General features: G+C 42.1%; 1 protein-coding gene across 2 annotated transcripts in view; it reads right to left on the minus strand.

Annotated features, from left to right (window-relative positions):
- Positions 1-8106: 8106 nt before the first annotated feature.
- The window catches only part of CLCN4 (chloride voltage-gated channel 4), an 80645-nt gene continuing 73723 nt past the window's right edge, over positions 8107-15028 (minus strand). For both annotated transcript variants that reach the window (XM_021932886.2, XM_003917392.5), the window contains one exon: positions 8107-12258. In XM_021932886.2, the coding sequence (XP_021788578.1) occupies positions 12168-12258 (91 nt within the window). In that variant the 3' untranslated portion in view covers positions 8107-12167. The remainder of the gene's footprint in view (positions 12259-15028) is intronic.

Here is a 15028-nt window from a genome sequence, read left to right on the forward strand (position 1 = left end):
TTTCACAGAATGGCAGATGGGTCTCTCTGCCAGGGTTATTTTCCTGATTTATTCTAAAAGGTCACAGCTAAAGAACAGGCTTTCAGCATTTATCCTTTGTTCAAAAGCACACATTATATTGTTTATAATCAATATACAACATACTAGAACTGACACTGAAGAAAGATAATGGAGACACAGCTCTTCGGCCTTGAGAAACTCATAGATTTGACCCAAAAAAAAGTCAACCCTAGTTTTTCCTTCTTCAGAATTCCCACATTAGAAATCAATATTCTATATTGGCTCCAAGCTAAAGAAAGAAAATAGAATCACCAGTTACTACATCTGCTTCCAGGGACTGAGCTTTGGAACTTCAAATGAAGCTACTATGTAAAGCAGGGCCTGCTCTTGTTAACTCCTGGAGTCAAACTTGAATGTCAAAGTGCACATTTGAAGCCGTCATGAGCTCACATGGTCCCACCCATTTTGGAAACAGCATGTGCTTTGCAGTTACATTCTCTGAGTCCAGTAATTATAAAAGCAAAACCCGAATCAGATGCTGTGATTTCCCCCAACAACAGCTCCTTTTCGGAGCCTGTAATCATCGTTTGTACTTTCCCATGTCTGTCTGTGGGAGCCCCCTCTGCCTGTCTTCCCCCATTGGCAGCTGGTGCTGTGAACGTTTGCTTGAAACAAACATTCTTTCCCAGGCATACATGTCTGTCCCCTCGCTCTGGGCGACCAGTGCACAGCCTTGAATTATGTATGTGTTGGTGTGGTTTTCAGATTGGGAATGGCAATGCTGTGGAGGGGGAGGCTGAATTCCGTCACCCCCATGCCACACAGAGGTTTCCCTTCCCCTTGATGAGTTGACTGATGATGCCTCTCTGTGTTTGTCTCAGGGACGATTTGGAGCTCACGTTACGATATGACTTCTGGGGACTTTGAAGTCCCAGCTGCAGTGGTAACAGCACTGTAGTGATTAGGGGGTCAGCCATCTCCGGGAAGGGGATGGCTACACAGTTGAATACAAAATGCAATTAAAAAGGAGCACCTGGGATAAAACCGAAGCAAGGAATGTGGCTTTGGCTCCAAGCAGAAGGGGGCTCATTTAATCACACAAGAATGTTCATCTCAACCAAGTGCTTGATTCAGAAAAACCCAAAACTTTGAAAACAAAAAATGAAATGAAATAGTAACAAAAAACCCTCTGACCTGCCAGCACAGCAAAGGGATGCAGAAACTCTTAACACCTTCAGGGCTGCCTAAGAGGAAGATGAAGTCCGCAGAGGCTCAACTCAGGCGGCTGGTGAGATCCTTTTGCTTTTTCTGCCATCCGGGTACCTTCATACTTCCCCAGATGTGCACAGATTTTCACTTTTCTTATAACTTCTTGTGTTCATTCTGCCCCTCCCCAGCCAGAGCCAATTTCCCAGAGGCAAGGCCTGGTTTTGTGTGTGTGATATTTTTCTAGTTTTAGCCCCTTACCTCCATTAAAATTTATCCTCTTTCCCAGCACATTAGACGAGTGGTTCTCAAACTGGAGCTGCTTCTAAACTGGCTAGAGGGTTTGGTAAAACACAGAGGAGTAGGCCCCATCCCCAGACTTTCAGATTTACCAGGTCCAGAGTAGGACAGAGAACTTGCATTTCTAACAGACTGCTGGGTGACCCTCATGCTTCTGGTCCAAGGACCATACTTTGAGAACCACTGGGTTAGATAGACCCTGAGCTAAGACAGGTTGTCATATTGTAGGAAAATGTTCCTAGACTTGAAGTCACGAAGAAGAACCAAGTTTGAGCTTCCTCCAAGATCACCTCCTAGGTATATTAACTCGAGCAAATACCTGGAGCCCAGAGGTTCTCAATCTCACATTAGAATCACCCGGTGACCTTTTATAACGTTGATGGAAGACCCCACCTAAGATGGACTTAATCAGAATCTCAGGGCATGACTCTGGTGCAAAATCTCCACAGGTGATTCTCCTGAGCCTCAGTTTTGTCTTCTAAATAATAGGTATAATTTTTCCCACACAGGACCATTGAGACAAACACAAATAAATATTAAAATCCCTTCGTAATGACACAGTGCTATTCAAATGTTAAGTGTCATTTTCTGTTACAGAAAACATTTAAATTCTGACAGAGGCCATAAACATCTCAGTTAATATCTAAGTCAGGACAGATATTTCTGGCACAAGTTAAGCGTGGATGGAAATCATTTTAACAAATCCATCTTATTCCACTGACACACTCATCTCTCCTTGATTCTGTATTTAAAGCATTTCTTTATATTTTACATATAGTCTAAGAAAGTTAAATTACTCTTGGTGACTATCCAATGGTTTGGTGACCCCAATTTAAGCCAGGAGCCAGCAAACATTTTCTGTCAAGGACCTGATAGTAAATATTTTGGGCTTTGCAGGCCAGACGGTCTCTGTTGCGATTACTTAACTCCGCCACTGTATCACAAAAACAGCCATAGACTAAAACAAACAAACATATAAAGCAGCCATAGACAATATGTAAACGGCTGCACATGGCTGTGTGCCAATCAACTTTATCTGCAAAAACAGGTGGCAGGCTGCATTTGGCCACGTGCTATAATTGGCCAACCACTTCTCTAAGTTTCAAAGAAAGACATAAAAATGTTCAAGTTGACTCAAAAAAGCAGCTAGGAATCTTTCTAATGAGATGTACCCAGCAAAGAGCGATTTCATCGACATGCTTGTGTGCGTGGTCTGAGTGTGGGAGGTAACTGAGGAAGGATGACAGGGTGGTCACACAGACAGTTGAAAGTAAGCCAATCGCTTTGAAATTACCAATCGGCGTGAGACTTATGTCCAGGTAAGATGACTGCATTCTTCCTGGGCTCACCATTAGGTTCTCAGAAAGAAGGAAATGCACCCTCTCCCCTTAAATTGCTGTTTTCTGCTTAAAGGCTGAGGGAACTCTTCCCCAGTCATGGGGACTCATCAAAGCAGGATGGGAGTCCCCATCAGTCTTTGCCTTACACTAGCGATTTTCATCCAGCGTTAGGAAAAAACATCAAAATGACACCAAAGGGTGATCCCTTTTCCCATGCTTTGTAAATCACAGTGCTCTCTTCTATACAATTAGGAGAGGGGATGGGGGATATCTGCATACTTCCCCCCACCCAAGACACTTGGCAATGTCTGGAGACATTTTTGGAGTCACAACTAGGTGAGGGGTGCTATGACATCTAGTGGGTAGAGGCCAGGAATGCCACTCAACATCGTATAGTGCACAGGACAGCCCCAAATGTCACTAGTGCTGAGGCTGAGAATCTCTGAGATAGAGCATCACGTAGGAGGATAGCTGTAACTGGGGAAGTCTGGGGACTGAGAAATAGGGCTTAGAGCTCTTATGCCAAGCTTCTCTCCGTCTTGTTTCTCTGGACAGGCTCCTTCAGTGGCCCAATCACTGCAGTCATCACTCCTTTTTCCTTTGAAGTAAGAGAATCTTAGAGAAAGTTGGGTCTTAGCGCTAGAAGTAAACTCAGATCACCTGGTCACATAAGGCAGCACTTCTCAAATTGTACTCTGCACACAAATCACCTGGGGTTAATTCTGCCTGACTCAGCAGACCTAGATGGGGCTTGCAATTCTGCATTGCTAAGTGGCACTTGCTCCTATACAGACACAGGTAGTCCCTAGATCACACTCTGATTAGCAAGTCACTGCTTTCAGATGATGTGGCTGCAGTGCATTAAAGTTAAGTCGGTTCTCCCAGTCACTCAACTAGAAATTCTCAAAAGAAACTTAAAAAAGACTTCCTGGACCCTCACACTCTAGCCACCAATTTAGTTAACCACGGATCCACCTTTCCTCTGGCACCTGGCAGCATCCTGCAGACACTGTACCCTGGAGGCAGTTTTGGAAATCATCTCCACTGAATGCAGTCCTGCTCTGTCTCCCTAGCTTTTTTTTTTTCCCCCCCGAGACAAAGTTCGCTCTTGCCCAGGCTGGAGTGCAGTGGTGCAATCATAGCTTGCTGCAGCCTCAAACTCCTGGGCTCAAGTGATCCTTTCACCTCAGCCTCTCAAGTAGCTGGGACTACTGGTGCTCACCACCATACCTGGCTAATTTTTTAAAAATTTTTTGTAGAGATGGGGGGGGGGGGTGCTTACTGTGTTGCCCAGGCTGGTCTTGAACTCCTAGCCTCAAGCAATCCTCAACCACCACAGCCTACCAAAGCACTGAGATTATGGGCATGAGCCACCACACCTGGCCTCTCCCTAGCTCTTTAATAACCGTGGAGATTCCTGCCCCATGGAGCAACTTGGCTTGGCCACTCCCTGGAGAAAGTTCCTTGCTGATCATATAAACCACTCAGCAGCCAGCCATTCCTAGAAATGTCTTTCTGGGAAGAGGCTGAAGTTTGAGAAATTCAGAAAAGGAAACCTTTATCAAAAGGGAGCTAGCCCCAATTTCCACTTAGGCTTGTGTCGACTGGAAACAGGTGGAAGCCCTGAGAGAGTGAGTGTGTGTGAAATGAACATGGAGTCCTGCAGAAGGAAGGAATGTTCTACCAGCGAGCGTCCTCTGGATCCAACCTGTTAGGAGCCTGTGGGACGAGAATTTATGGATGTGTTTTCAATTTCTCTGACAGAATCTGTTTGGATTGAGGACGGCTGTTTCATCTTTGAAATATGTGTTCCATAACAAGCACTTGAATCACACATCAATTGCTCCCTTCATTCTGTGAGCCGAGCCCTGACTAAAGGGGTTTGGAAATCCCCACAAGGTGCTCTCTGCTTATTGCTCATTCAGAAAGAAAAAACATGTCTTTAATGAAATGCAATATTGAGGAACGGCCAGAAATAGATGCTCCCTATCTGCATTCACATATGGTAGCTTCTTTCTGGCCAATTGATGACCAATGAACTGGGGAAGAGCTTTAACAATGGGCACTCCAAGCACCCTGTGCTCAGCTGAAGCACACTGGTCCTGATGGAAGTTGATGGAGATGGACATTTCTAGTCCTTTCTCAACCCATGAAAGCCCAGGAAACCCATGCATGACCCAGACTTTTATTTGCAAAGCCATCCTGGTTAGCTCTAGCTAAGCCTCTAGAATTAAAACTGATGGGCTGTCACTTTTCAGACAAATTCTATTTGTTCATTCTCCCCCTCTGGATTTTAACAACATCATGGTGACAGGAAATGTCCAAGGCCCACAAAACGCTGTTCTTTCATGAGTTTTACTAACAGACTCATTTCTACATTAACACTATGCTGGAGAGATTTTTCTCTGTCTGGAAGTGCAGAGAGTATTGAGTTTTAGGTTGCCTGAAAATAAGCAAGCTATACACTTTCTTGTGTTCCATTAATTCTTGCTCCAAATTTCAAACTAATCAATACATAGTTCAGTATCCATGCATACTGATGCTTTTCTGCTCTTCGAGCCCATATAAAGGTAGAGAGAAATGGAATTTTACCAAGTAGCTTCCTTTCTATAATTTCCCATTAATTGGGAGACAGGTTTTTAAAAAAATATATCCCTTAAGAGATCTGAGTTTTTGCTTTGTTTTTTGGAAAAATGACTGCAGGGACTGGGAAAAAAAGCATTTGGCTAGTCTGATCTGTGTTTACTTTCTGTGGCCTTATAATTAAACTAAAGTGTTATATGTCCTTTAACAACACAAAATTAACTAAAGTATTTCCAACTAAAGCTACTGAGCTTCAGATGATGTCTACCATTTGCCTGGTCATATTCCATGCCAAGTACTGTACAGCAATTACCTCATTTAATTCTCACAGCCATGCTGCTGTGGCAAGAGCAGTAGTTCACTCTACAGAGGTGGGGAAACCCAGGCTCAGAGAAGTTCAGTCCCTTTGACAATGGCACACGGAGCCAGGACTCAATGGAGCTGGAACTCAAGTGCAGTCCTATCGGCCTGTGACATTGGTGTGACTCCCTGAAAACTCAATATTGAAATTCTGTTGGAAGACTATTCTGGCTGGGTGCAGTGACTCATGTCTGTAATCTCAGCCCTTTGGGAGGCCGAGGCGGACGAATCACTTGAGGTCAGAAATTCGAGACCAGCTTGGCCAACATGGTGAAACCCTGTCTCTACCAAAAATATGGAAAATTAGCCAGGCGTGATGGTGTGCGGCTGTAATCCTATTTACTAAGGAGGATGAGACAGGAGAATCACTTGAACCCAGGAGGCAGAGGCTGCAGTGAGCCAAGATCACGCCACCGCACTCCAGCCTGGGCAACAGGGTGAGACTCTATCTAAAAAAAAGATTATTCTGTTTGCTTTTAGGGTATCATGAGACCACAAAAGTTTCCAGGCATGGCTTTAAATGCCACCAATATGCCAATGGCTTGATTTACATCTCAAACATTAATGATTCCCACAGGGCTCCAAACAGATATCTAAAGGAACATCTCTCACGTAGCATTTCCAAAAGGGAGCTCCTCACCTAGTCTAGCCCATCTCAGTAAATGGCAACTTGGTTGTACCATTTTATATCCAGTCCATCAGCAAATCTGTTGGCTCTACCTTGGAAATACAGTTTGCCCTCCATATCCATGGGTTCTGCATCTGTGGATTCAACTGTGGATTGAAAATATTCAGGAAAAAAAATGGATGGTTGCATCTGTACTGAACGTGTACAGACTTTTTTCTTGTCACTATTCCATAAACAATGCAGTATAACAATTATTTACATAACATTACATTGAACTAGGTATTCTAAGTAATCTAGAGAACATTTAAAGCAGACAGGAGGATGTGCATGGGCTATATGCAAATAATACAGCATTTTATATAAGGGGCTTAAGCGTCATGAATTTTGGAATCTATGGGGGGTCCTGAAAGCAATTCCCCACAGATACTGAGGGGCAACTGTAAAACTGGAATTCAAGAATCTTTCTGGGGCAAGCCCCCATCATCACTCACCTTTTTTTTTTTTTTTTTTTTTTTTTTTTTTTTTAGATGGGTCATGGCTCTGTTGCAGGCTGGGCACGGTGGCGCGATCTCGGCTCACTGTGACCTCTGCCTCCCAGGCATTCAGTGATTCTTATCTGCCTCAACCTCCTGAGTAGTTACAGGCGCCTGCCACCATGCCTGGTTCATTTTTGTATTTTTTAGTAGAGACAGGGTTTTGCCATGTTGGCCAGGCTGGTCTCAAACTCCTGACCTCAAGTGATCTGCCTGCCTCGGCCTCCCAAAGTGCTGGGATTACAGGCATGAGCCACTGCACCTGGCGTATTTGCAATAATACTCTTAACCAGAGCCCTGACTTCCAGTCTTGCTGTCCAACAGTCAGAATGGTTTGTGGACAACCCAAGTCAAATCATGTCACTCCTCTGAATTCCAGGACTTTACCTGGTCCTTCAAGACCCTGAAGCATCTGCTGTGTCTACCCTCCTCCCAAAGGGAAAACAAACCCAACTTCAAATACCCCCACTCCCATCCCAAGGCTGCAGCCATCCACCCCGGTGGGCCCCCAGCAGGCTAGGCCCATTTCCACCTCAGGACATTTGCACTTAGCTGTCCCCTCTGCTGAGGCTATCCTTTTCCCAGCTGTACCTCCAGCTGGTCCCCTCCCCTAACCAGTGGAGACTCCTCTAATCACCAACCACCCATATTAAATAGCACCTCTTCTAGGTCAAGGATCTGTGGGCATCCTTTGTTCCTTTCTTTTCTTTCTTTCAAATTTTCTGTAAAGTAGAAAGTTTTCATGAAAAAAAAAAACTCATATGAAAAGACATAATTCAACCCTTGTGGTTCCCAAATAAATAGAAAATTTGCTCTTGAAAGAAAGGATGAAAGAATGAATGAATGTTAGACCATTGCCCAAGCTGTACTCCCCAGCCTTCACACAGGGCAAACACAGATGGCCTGAGGACAGTGTTCCTACCCAATCCTTGGAAACTGATAGCCTCAGTCTGAATTTTCATTTGGTCATCGCCCACCCAGCCAAGAACAAGGAATTTTAAAGTTGACCTAATGGACTTCACAATCTGTATACCAGTCTTAAGATGGGTCTTTAACTTTACTGGATAGTTCTACCAAGTCATGGGGACCAGGTTTCCAGAGGTTCTACTGTGTAGAAACACACTGTGAAATCAGTATCTCTTCCATTTACAACATGTTTGTTGCAGATTCTGGGCTTATTTTATTTTTAAAAATAGAGTTCAAACATTTAATATTTAATAAGGTGCCAACATTTACACAGAGTGTTACAATAAAAAAAACCCAACACGTTGCTATGTGGTCGTTCCAATACCAAATGTGAATATATCTCATCAAGTCACCCGGAGGCTCATTCCCAGCACCTCTAGGATAGCAAATAAATAGTTATTACCGCGACGGTGAAAATAGGGTCTGCTTAATGTTTCTCAAGTCAGATATACAGGCTCTCTCCTCATGTAAATCATTTCAAAGGCTAGAAGCTTAGTCTAATAGAACACTGCCCATACAAAATTAAAATGAAAGCATAATATTACAATTATGTGGTAATTCAATAGTTTTCCTTGGGTTTCTCATCTTTTCCAGCTCAGCATCTAATAATGAATACTAAGTAGAATTCGCACATGTTGGTAATTTAAAGTAATCAGTTCTCACCTAAGTGACACAAACTGCTCTAAAATTTTCCATTTCTGTGACTTATTAGTCTCAAAATCTATCTATCTACACATCTCCTTTGTAAGGTCTTTGGGAAAGACTGAACAAAGAACTGAGATTATCTGGTTCCAAGTAACAGTAAGCAGTGAATATTGAATGACTTCGACTTCTAGCACATTCTGCCTTTCCCTAAAAGCCACATGAGCATCTGCAATCCCAGGGGATGCACTAAAACCACTTAGAAGAAACACACATGTCACTTCCAGGGTGCCCTTATTTGGTGCTTTTGTACAACACATTTCCTCAGTGAGAGCAAGAAACACGTGATGTGTATCATGAAACAGCTCCTTTCCCATGATGTGTTGATAGTTTTTTATGTAAACCTGATTCGGAAGGAATCCAGAAAGTTCCACAAATATCTAAAGCCTTTGGTTCTGGAAGAGGAAAAAAAAAACATTATTCTGAAAGATGCTTATTTCACCTCCACGTCCCCGTGCTGTTCATCAGATAACCAGATAAAGTGGATAGAAGTTCTGCATTTGGAAAGAGCAAATACCCTCGGGATCCCTACCCAACTACATTTACAAGAGACAGTGCATGGCAGCATGTTCCCCATGGGGTTTGTCTGAGCCCCCAGGCCCCTGGGCAAGTGGACCACATGACTGAGTTAGGACTCCACAGAAGGAAGACAGTTTGCTGTGGTAGTCCCCACCGCAGACTCCTCATCCTTGACCTTAGTCCACCTGTCCAACTTTGACCTTCTATTGAGGAGAGCCTGAACCCCCCAATAAATCAGAGGATCAACTTACAAAAGAAAGTAAGACTGGGTTGTTTCAGTTAAGTAACTCTTCCAACTGTTTGCCATGAATTTGCAGATATCTCTACTCTAAGCACTGGGGAGGACACAAATTCTAAGGTCCCCCTCAGTGACCTTGGCCCGGAAGCATATTTTCCCTTCATTCCCCTCCATGGCCTCAGCCAGATTAGAAAGAAATGCTGTGGTTTCACTAACCTTTGGCTATCTTTTCACTGTTTCATGTTCCCTTTTGAAGCTGCTCGTTTCAGCTAAAAGGACCTCCTGGATTCTATAAAGCCAGGCTATAACTAATACTCTTTCCCAGCACACACTGGCTCTGAGGAGACCACAGGGGAATAAGAGGGGAACTACATGAAGTGGTCATTAAGACTTTTTAGGATTTAAAGCCCAGGAGAATCCAACTTCACTTGTAAATGTTCCGTAGAAACCACAACACCAACACTAACATTAAGACCTGTTACTTGAGGCTTACGTACTATAAATATGACAATGAATTTTATTCTTTTATAGGACCAAGGATTAAATTCTCTACTATTGACTGGATATTGTCACACTGAGGTGGCTACTTGTTATTTTGGAAGGAAGGGGTCAATGAATTACACAAATTTTCTTAGTGTGTCAGCATGATCTGACTTAAAAATGTCTTAACCCAGAGAAAATATATATTTTGCACATTAATCAGAAGTTTCATAGAAACCCATTTGTAGCTAGGTTTTTGTCCAACATGAAAATTCTTATTAGAGCTAAGAAATTATGGATTTGGGCTGGGAATTCTAGGTCAAATCTGAGAGAAGGGGTGGGGAACAGGAAGGTTAGAAGAGCATTCACAGGGGTTTGGCAAGAATGAAAACAGGAAGGGCAATGACAAGGACATGATGACGGCATCCAATACAGCAAACTTCCCCTCCTGAAGACCAACACTCTTCCTTAATAAGATAATATGAATTTCGTTCAGAGAGTAATGTGACTAGCTCAATATTTTCCTTCCCACACTAGTGTGTGGCTAGAGGGAGCCACGTGACAAACTTCCAGTCAATGCATACAAGCTGAGCATCTCTGGGGAAGCTTTGCTTTCCTGATAGACATTGTACCTAGTTGCTTGCCTCTCCCTTCCTTCCTCTTCCCACTTAGAAAGCAGGCATGATACCTGACAGTGCAGGAACCATCTTGCAACTCTGAGGCAATAAGTCAGAGGACAAAAGGTGAAAATGGTGAAAAAGAAATAGCAACTGGATGGGGATCCCAATGATATTATGGGGACAGTCCTGGAGTACCCCCTTCTCAGGGTTCTTATCCAGCCCTTCAGCGTTTGCTGGGTTTTCTGTTATTTGCAGCCAAATAGACACCTAAGTGATGCAGCACTATCCAGTGACAATGAGATTGAAAAGGATGAGGGGCACTTAGTGAAAAGGAAGGGACAAAGACTAAAGAGAAAGGGCAAGTGGGATAATCTTACTTACACAGATCATATGGTGGACCTAATACATAGCTTAATTCCTTCCCGCAGAAAAGACCAAAATCCTGACTAAAAGAGTAAATGTGTCGTTAAGTTCAAATACAAAGATGCCCAGTGCTCAAATTGGCTGTATAAAATTTAATGCTGTCCTCCTGCGTTGTGATTGCTAGTATGAAGTGCATGCTTATACATTAAAACTGGACGTTTTGCATCCTACAGAGAAGATAATGGAACAGATTTAGAATCAATTTAGTATTTCTCTTGCAATCCATTTGGAGGGATTCCAACTGAGCACTCGTATGCCTCATCCTCTTCACAGCCGCATCTGATAAGACCTGAGAGGAAAAATAAGTAGTAACATTGGGTAACCTGTTTGGACTTTGCATATGCTACTTGGAAATGAAACCACGCTTATGGCAGGCTGGGGGCATACCGGCTATGGCCCATGGAAGTGCTGAGCTGATCAATATTGAATGCATGGGCAAAAGCAATAAATAAATGAAGCAAATGCAATGCGGATGCAAATCAATGATCGGGTGAGTATATCCTCAAAATAAGGATGTGTCCCTTTGTATGGGAGGAGACACAGCACAGTACTATATGCTCCAATAGTTCATCATGCAGTCCCAGGATGCCAGTCTTGCATAGAGAAATGATTTCTTCACACTCATCATGGCAGGCGCCCCTGATGTTGGTTCAGAAACTGATGAATAAGCCAGATTACAGGCTGAGAACAGGAGCAAGAAACGGGATGGTCGTGAGTGGACCCACTGGCATACTTGCAGCTTTCACTGTGTTCAAATTTAATTTCTTTCTTTTTCAACAAAGTAAGTGCAAATGTCTTTAGTATGATTCAGTAACACAGCAGCAAAACTTCAAGAACCAATAAATAATGACACTGACATGCCGATACCCCTTTGTCTTTTGGACTCAACACTTCACGTGTGTTCATAAGTTACAAACATCAGCCTTGAGCAGAAGGGGTAAAAGTTTCTTGAGTCAGCATTCATGCTCCACATACTTGTACAGATCACATCATTTACATCATTTACCCACCCACATGCTCCCACAGCAGTAGCAAACTCATTAGGAAACACAGCTTGAAACTCGTACGGGGTTAAAGCTATAAAATGCCTACTCATTGATGTTTTCGTTTTTGTTTTTAAAGGTTTCATCCTTCTTCCCCGCCTTTCAAATAAAGCTTTTGTTTCCGCTGTCCCCAATGCATGATCTTTCATTGGGATAATAACATATCATTTATTTCTTTTTAAATGACACAGTCAGTGTTTTTCTGAAAATAATTGCCACCTTGTTGCTAATTAAACATGATGGATTCGGGGTCCTGGTTTGCCATCTGGGCCATATGTCTCAGAACATCCTTTTTTGTGATGATGCCAAGAAGTCTCCTGGAGAAGAAACAAATAGAGAAAAGAGGTCAGCCTTGCAACAATGACTCATCCCTCTCCCTAAACCCCAGTGCCTTTTCCATGTGGACACAGAGACAGACAACATTTCCCAGCCTCCCTTGTGGTTAGGCAGAGCCAATGGAGGGAGCACTGGCCAATGCCTATGGGTGGAGGTGACAGATGCCGCTCCCAGGTCTCCTGTGCATTTCTCCCCACTCTCTCTTCTCATCTGGCAGCCAGAGGCACAGGAGCCAGTGAAGGGCTCTGAGGATTGACTTAGGAGCCACCAGATTCAAAGACCTAGGTCCAGAGCCCACCTGCAATCCACACTGGATGTAACATGTGAGAAAAATAAACCTTTATTGCATTAGGTCACAGAGATTGCAAGCTTGTTTATTAAGGCAGTAAACCTATGATGACTACTATATCCTGTTAAATTTCAAGACTATAATCAATTTTAAAAGGGTTTATGAACGGCATTGTCAAAACTTGACCACACCACAGGAATTCCAAGTATAAGGTATTTTAAGTAAAAGAAATTTTAAGTACAAGATAAAAAGTGATTCTATTTGTAATTCTATCTTACTGGGAGGATAAAGTTTGACATTTATCTCTGACTACATATGTAAATTGCCTCCTCTTCCAAAATTCCATTGCTTTCAACTTATAAAAAGAATGCCACTTCCCAGAGTCCATTGTATGGGACCACCAAGACTGTATATCACACAATGCCAAGGAGCACTGCTCACAAACACTGCAGTGGAAATTGTGCCCTCTGGAGTATACAGTGCACATTTGCACAACCATTCATAGCAAGCCTTGCTTCATTATTTTACTAAATGATGACCTGCAGGAACACATCATGCCCCTTGGGTAAAATGAAAAGTCTGAGAGAAGGAGAAGTGAACAACTTCTTTGGAAAAAAAGAAGTTCCATTGCCACATAAGTCTGCAAAATAGTACTCACTGTACCCCCCAAAAAAGGGGTATGGGGAAGCAAACTCTGGTAGTCTCACACTAAAATACTGTATAGTATTAAACCCATTAAAATAATGGGTTTCTACTCTGTGTAGTATGATAATATTAAAAAAAAAAACAGAAAACATAATTGTAATATACTGTCATTTAATTAAGGCAAAATTAGTCAAATTTATCTCTTAGTGAATATGAAAAGGGGATGTAAGTATTCTAAGCAGTATTCAAATCAGTTACACCTGGTGAAATAGACGCTGATTAGTGAAACTGTCAGGCCAGAATTCTGACTTTTTTGACTCTGACTACACTGGACCTTAAACAGTCTTGGAAAAGGTATCCGTTTCTTGTGTTGGTTTCCCCATCTATCACACTGAGGGAGACAGCAGATAAGGCCCCTTCCCCTCCAACTCACAGCAACATCTTTAGGAAAGAGTAAAATAGTGAGAGAGCATGCTAAGCAAACAGAATAATGACAATATAAATTACAAAAACATTAAAAGAATATGTCATGACCCTACAGTGATTGTTTTTCTTAAATGGGGAGGAGTACTTGATAAACGCAGGAAGCAGGACAGAATTTGACAATTAATACTTTGCAACCCCCAATGTAATAATTAGCTTAACCAATAATTATTAATGGATACCAAAATCATTGGGTGAATGGTTGCTGGAAAACAGAAAATTCACATGGTCTCAAAGTACTTTTCTACAGATTATGAACAAAGAGAAAAATGTCACTTTACAACGGAGGGTTCTGGTCATCACCACCTCATCCAAGCAATGGAGCTTACCATCAACAAAGTCAGAAAAGCAGACTCTATAACATTACCTATGTTGGAATGCTGCCAAAAACTACTTAAGCCAAATTGAATCATGAGGAAATAATCAGACCCAGAATGTGAGACTACTGGTCTGGACTCTTCAAAGGAAATCTTTGCATGTAACAGACCTGCACATGTACCTCCTGTATCTAAAATAAAAGTTGGAATTATTTTTTAAAATCTCTGTCATTAAAAAAAAATAATAATAAAACAAGGCAGGGAACTGTTCTAGACAAGAGACTAAAAAGGCAAAACAATGCAATGCACAAACTTTGATGGAATTCTGAGTTGACATTTGAATGAATATCAACTGGATATTGGATGATACATTGAGTTACTGTTAATTTTACATCATTATGGTTTGGTAGTTATGTAAAGAAAATGTCTTAGAAGACGTCTGCTTCATTCATAATTGCCAAAACCTGGAAGCAACCAACATGTTATTTAGTAGGTGACTGGATAAACTGAACTGTAGCATATCCAGACAATGGATATTCTTCAGCAATAAAAACAAAAGTGCTATCAAGTCATCAAAAGACCTGGAGGAAAATCAAAACGTGTATTGCTGAATGAAAGAAGCCAGTCTGAAAAGGCTACATACTGAATGATTCCAACTACATAATACACAACATTCTGGAAAAGGATGGAGACTATGGAGACAGTAAAAAGATCAGTGGTTGTCAGGGTTTGGGGGTGGAAGAGAGGGATAAACAGGCAGAGCACAGGGGATTTTTAGGGCAGTGAAACTACTCTGTATCATCCTGTAATGGTGGATACATGATATTATATATTTGTCAAAATCCACAGAAATATATGACACAGAGTACACTCTAAAGTAAATTATGGATGTTAGTTAATAATAATGTATTGATATTGGTTCATCAATTACAACAAATACAACAGTAATGCAAGATATTGACAATAGTGGAAACTGAGGGGGGAGAAGGGGATATATGGGAACTCTGCACTTTTTGC

This window comes from Papio anubis, chromosome X (assembly GCF_008728515.1).
Source record: "Papio anubis isolate 15944 chromosome X, Panubis1.0, whole genome shotgun sequence".
Classification (NCBI taxonomy): Eukaryota; Metazoa; Chordata; class Mammalia; order Primates; family Cercopithecidae; genus Papio; species Papio anubis.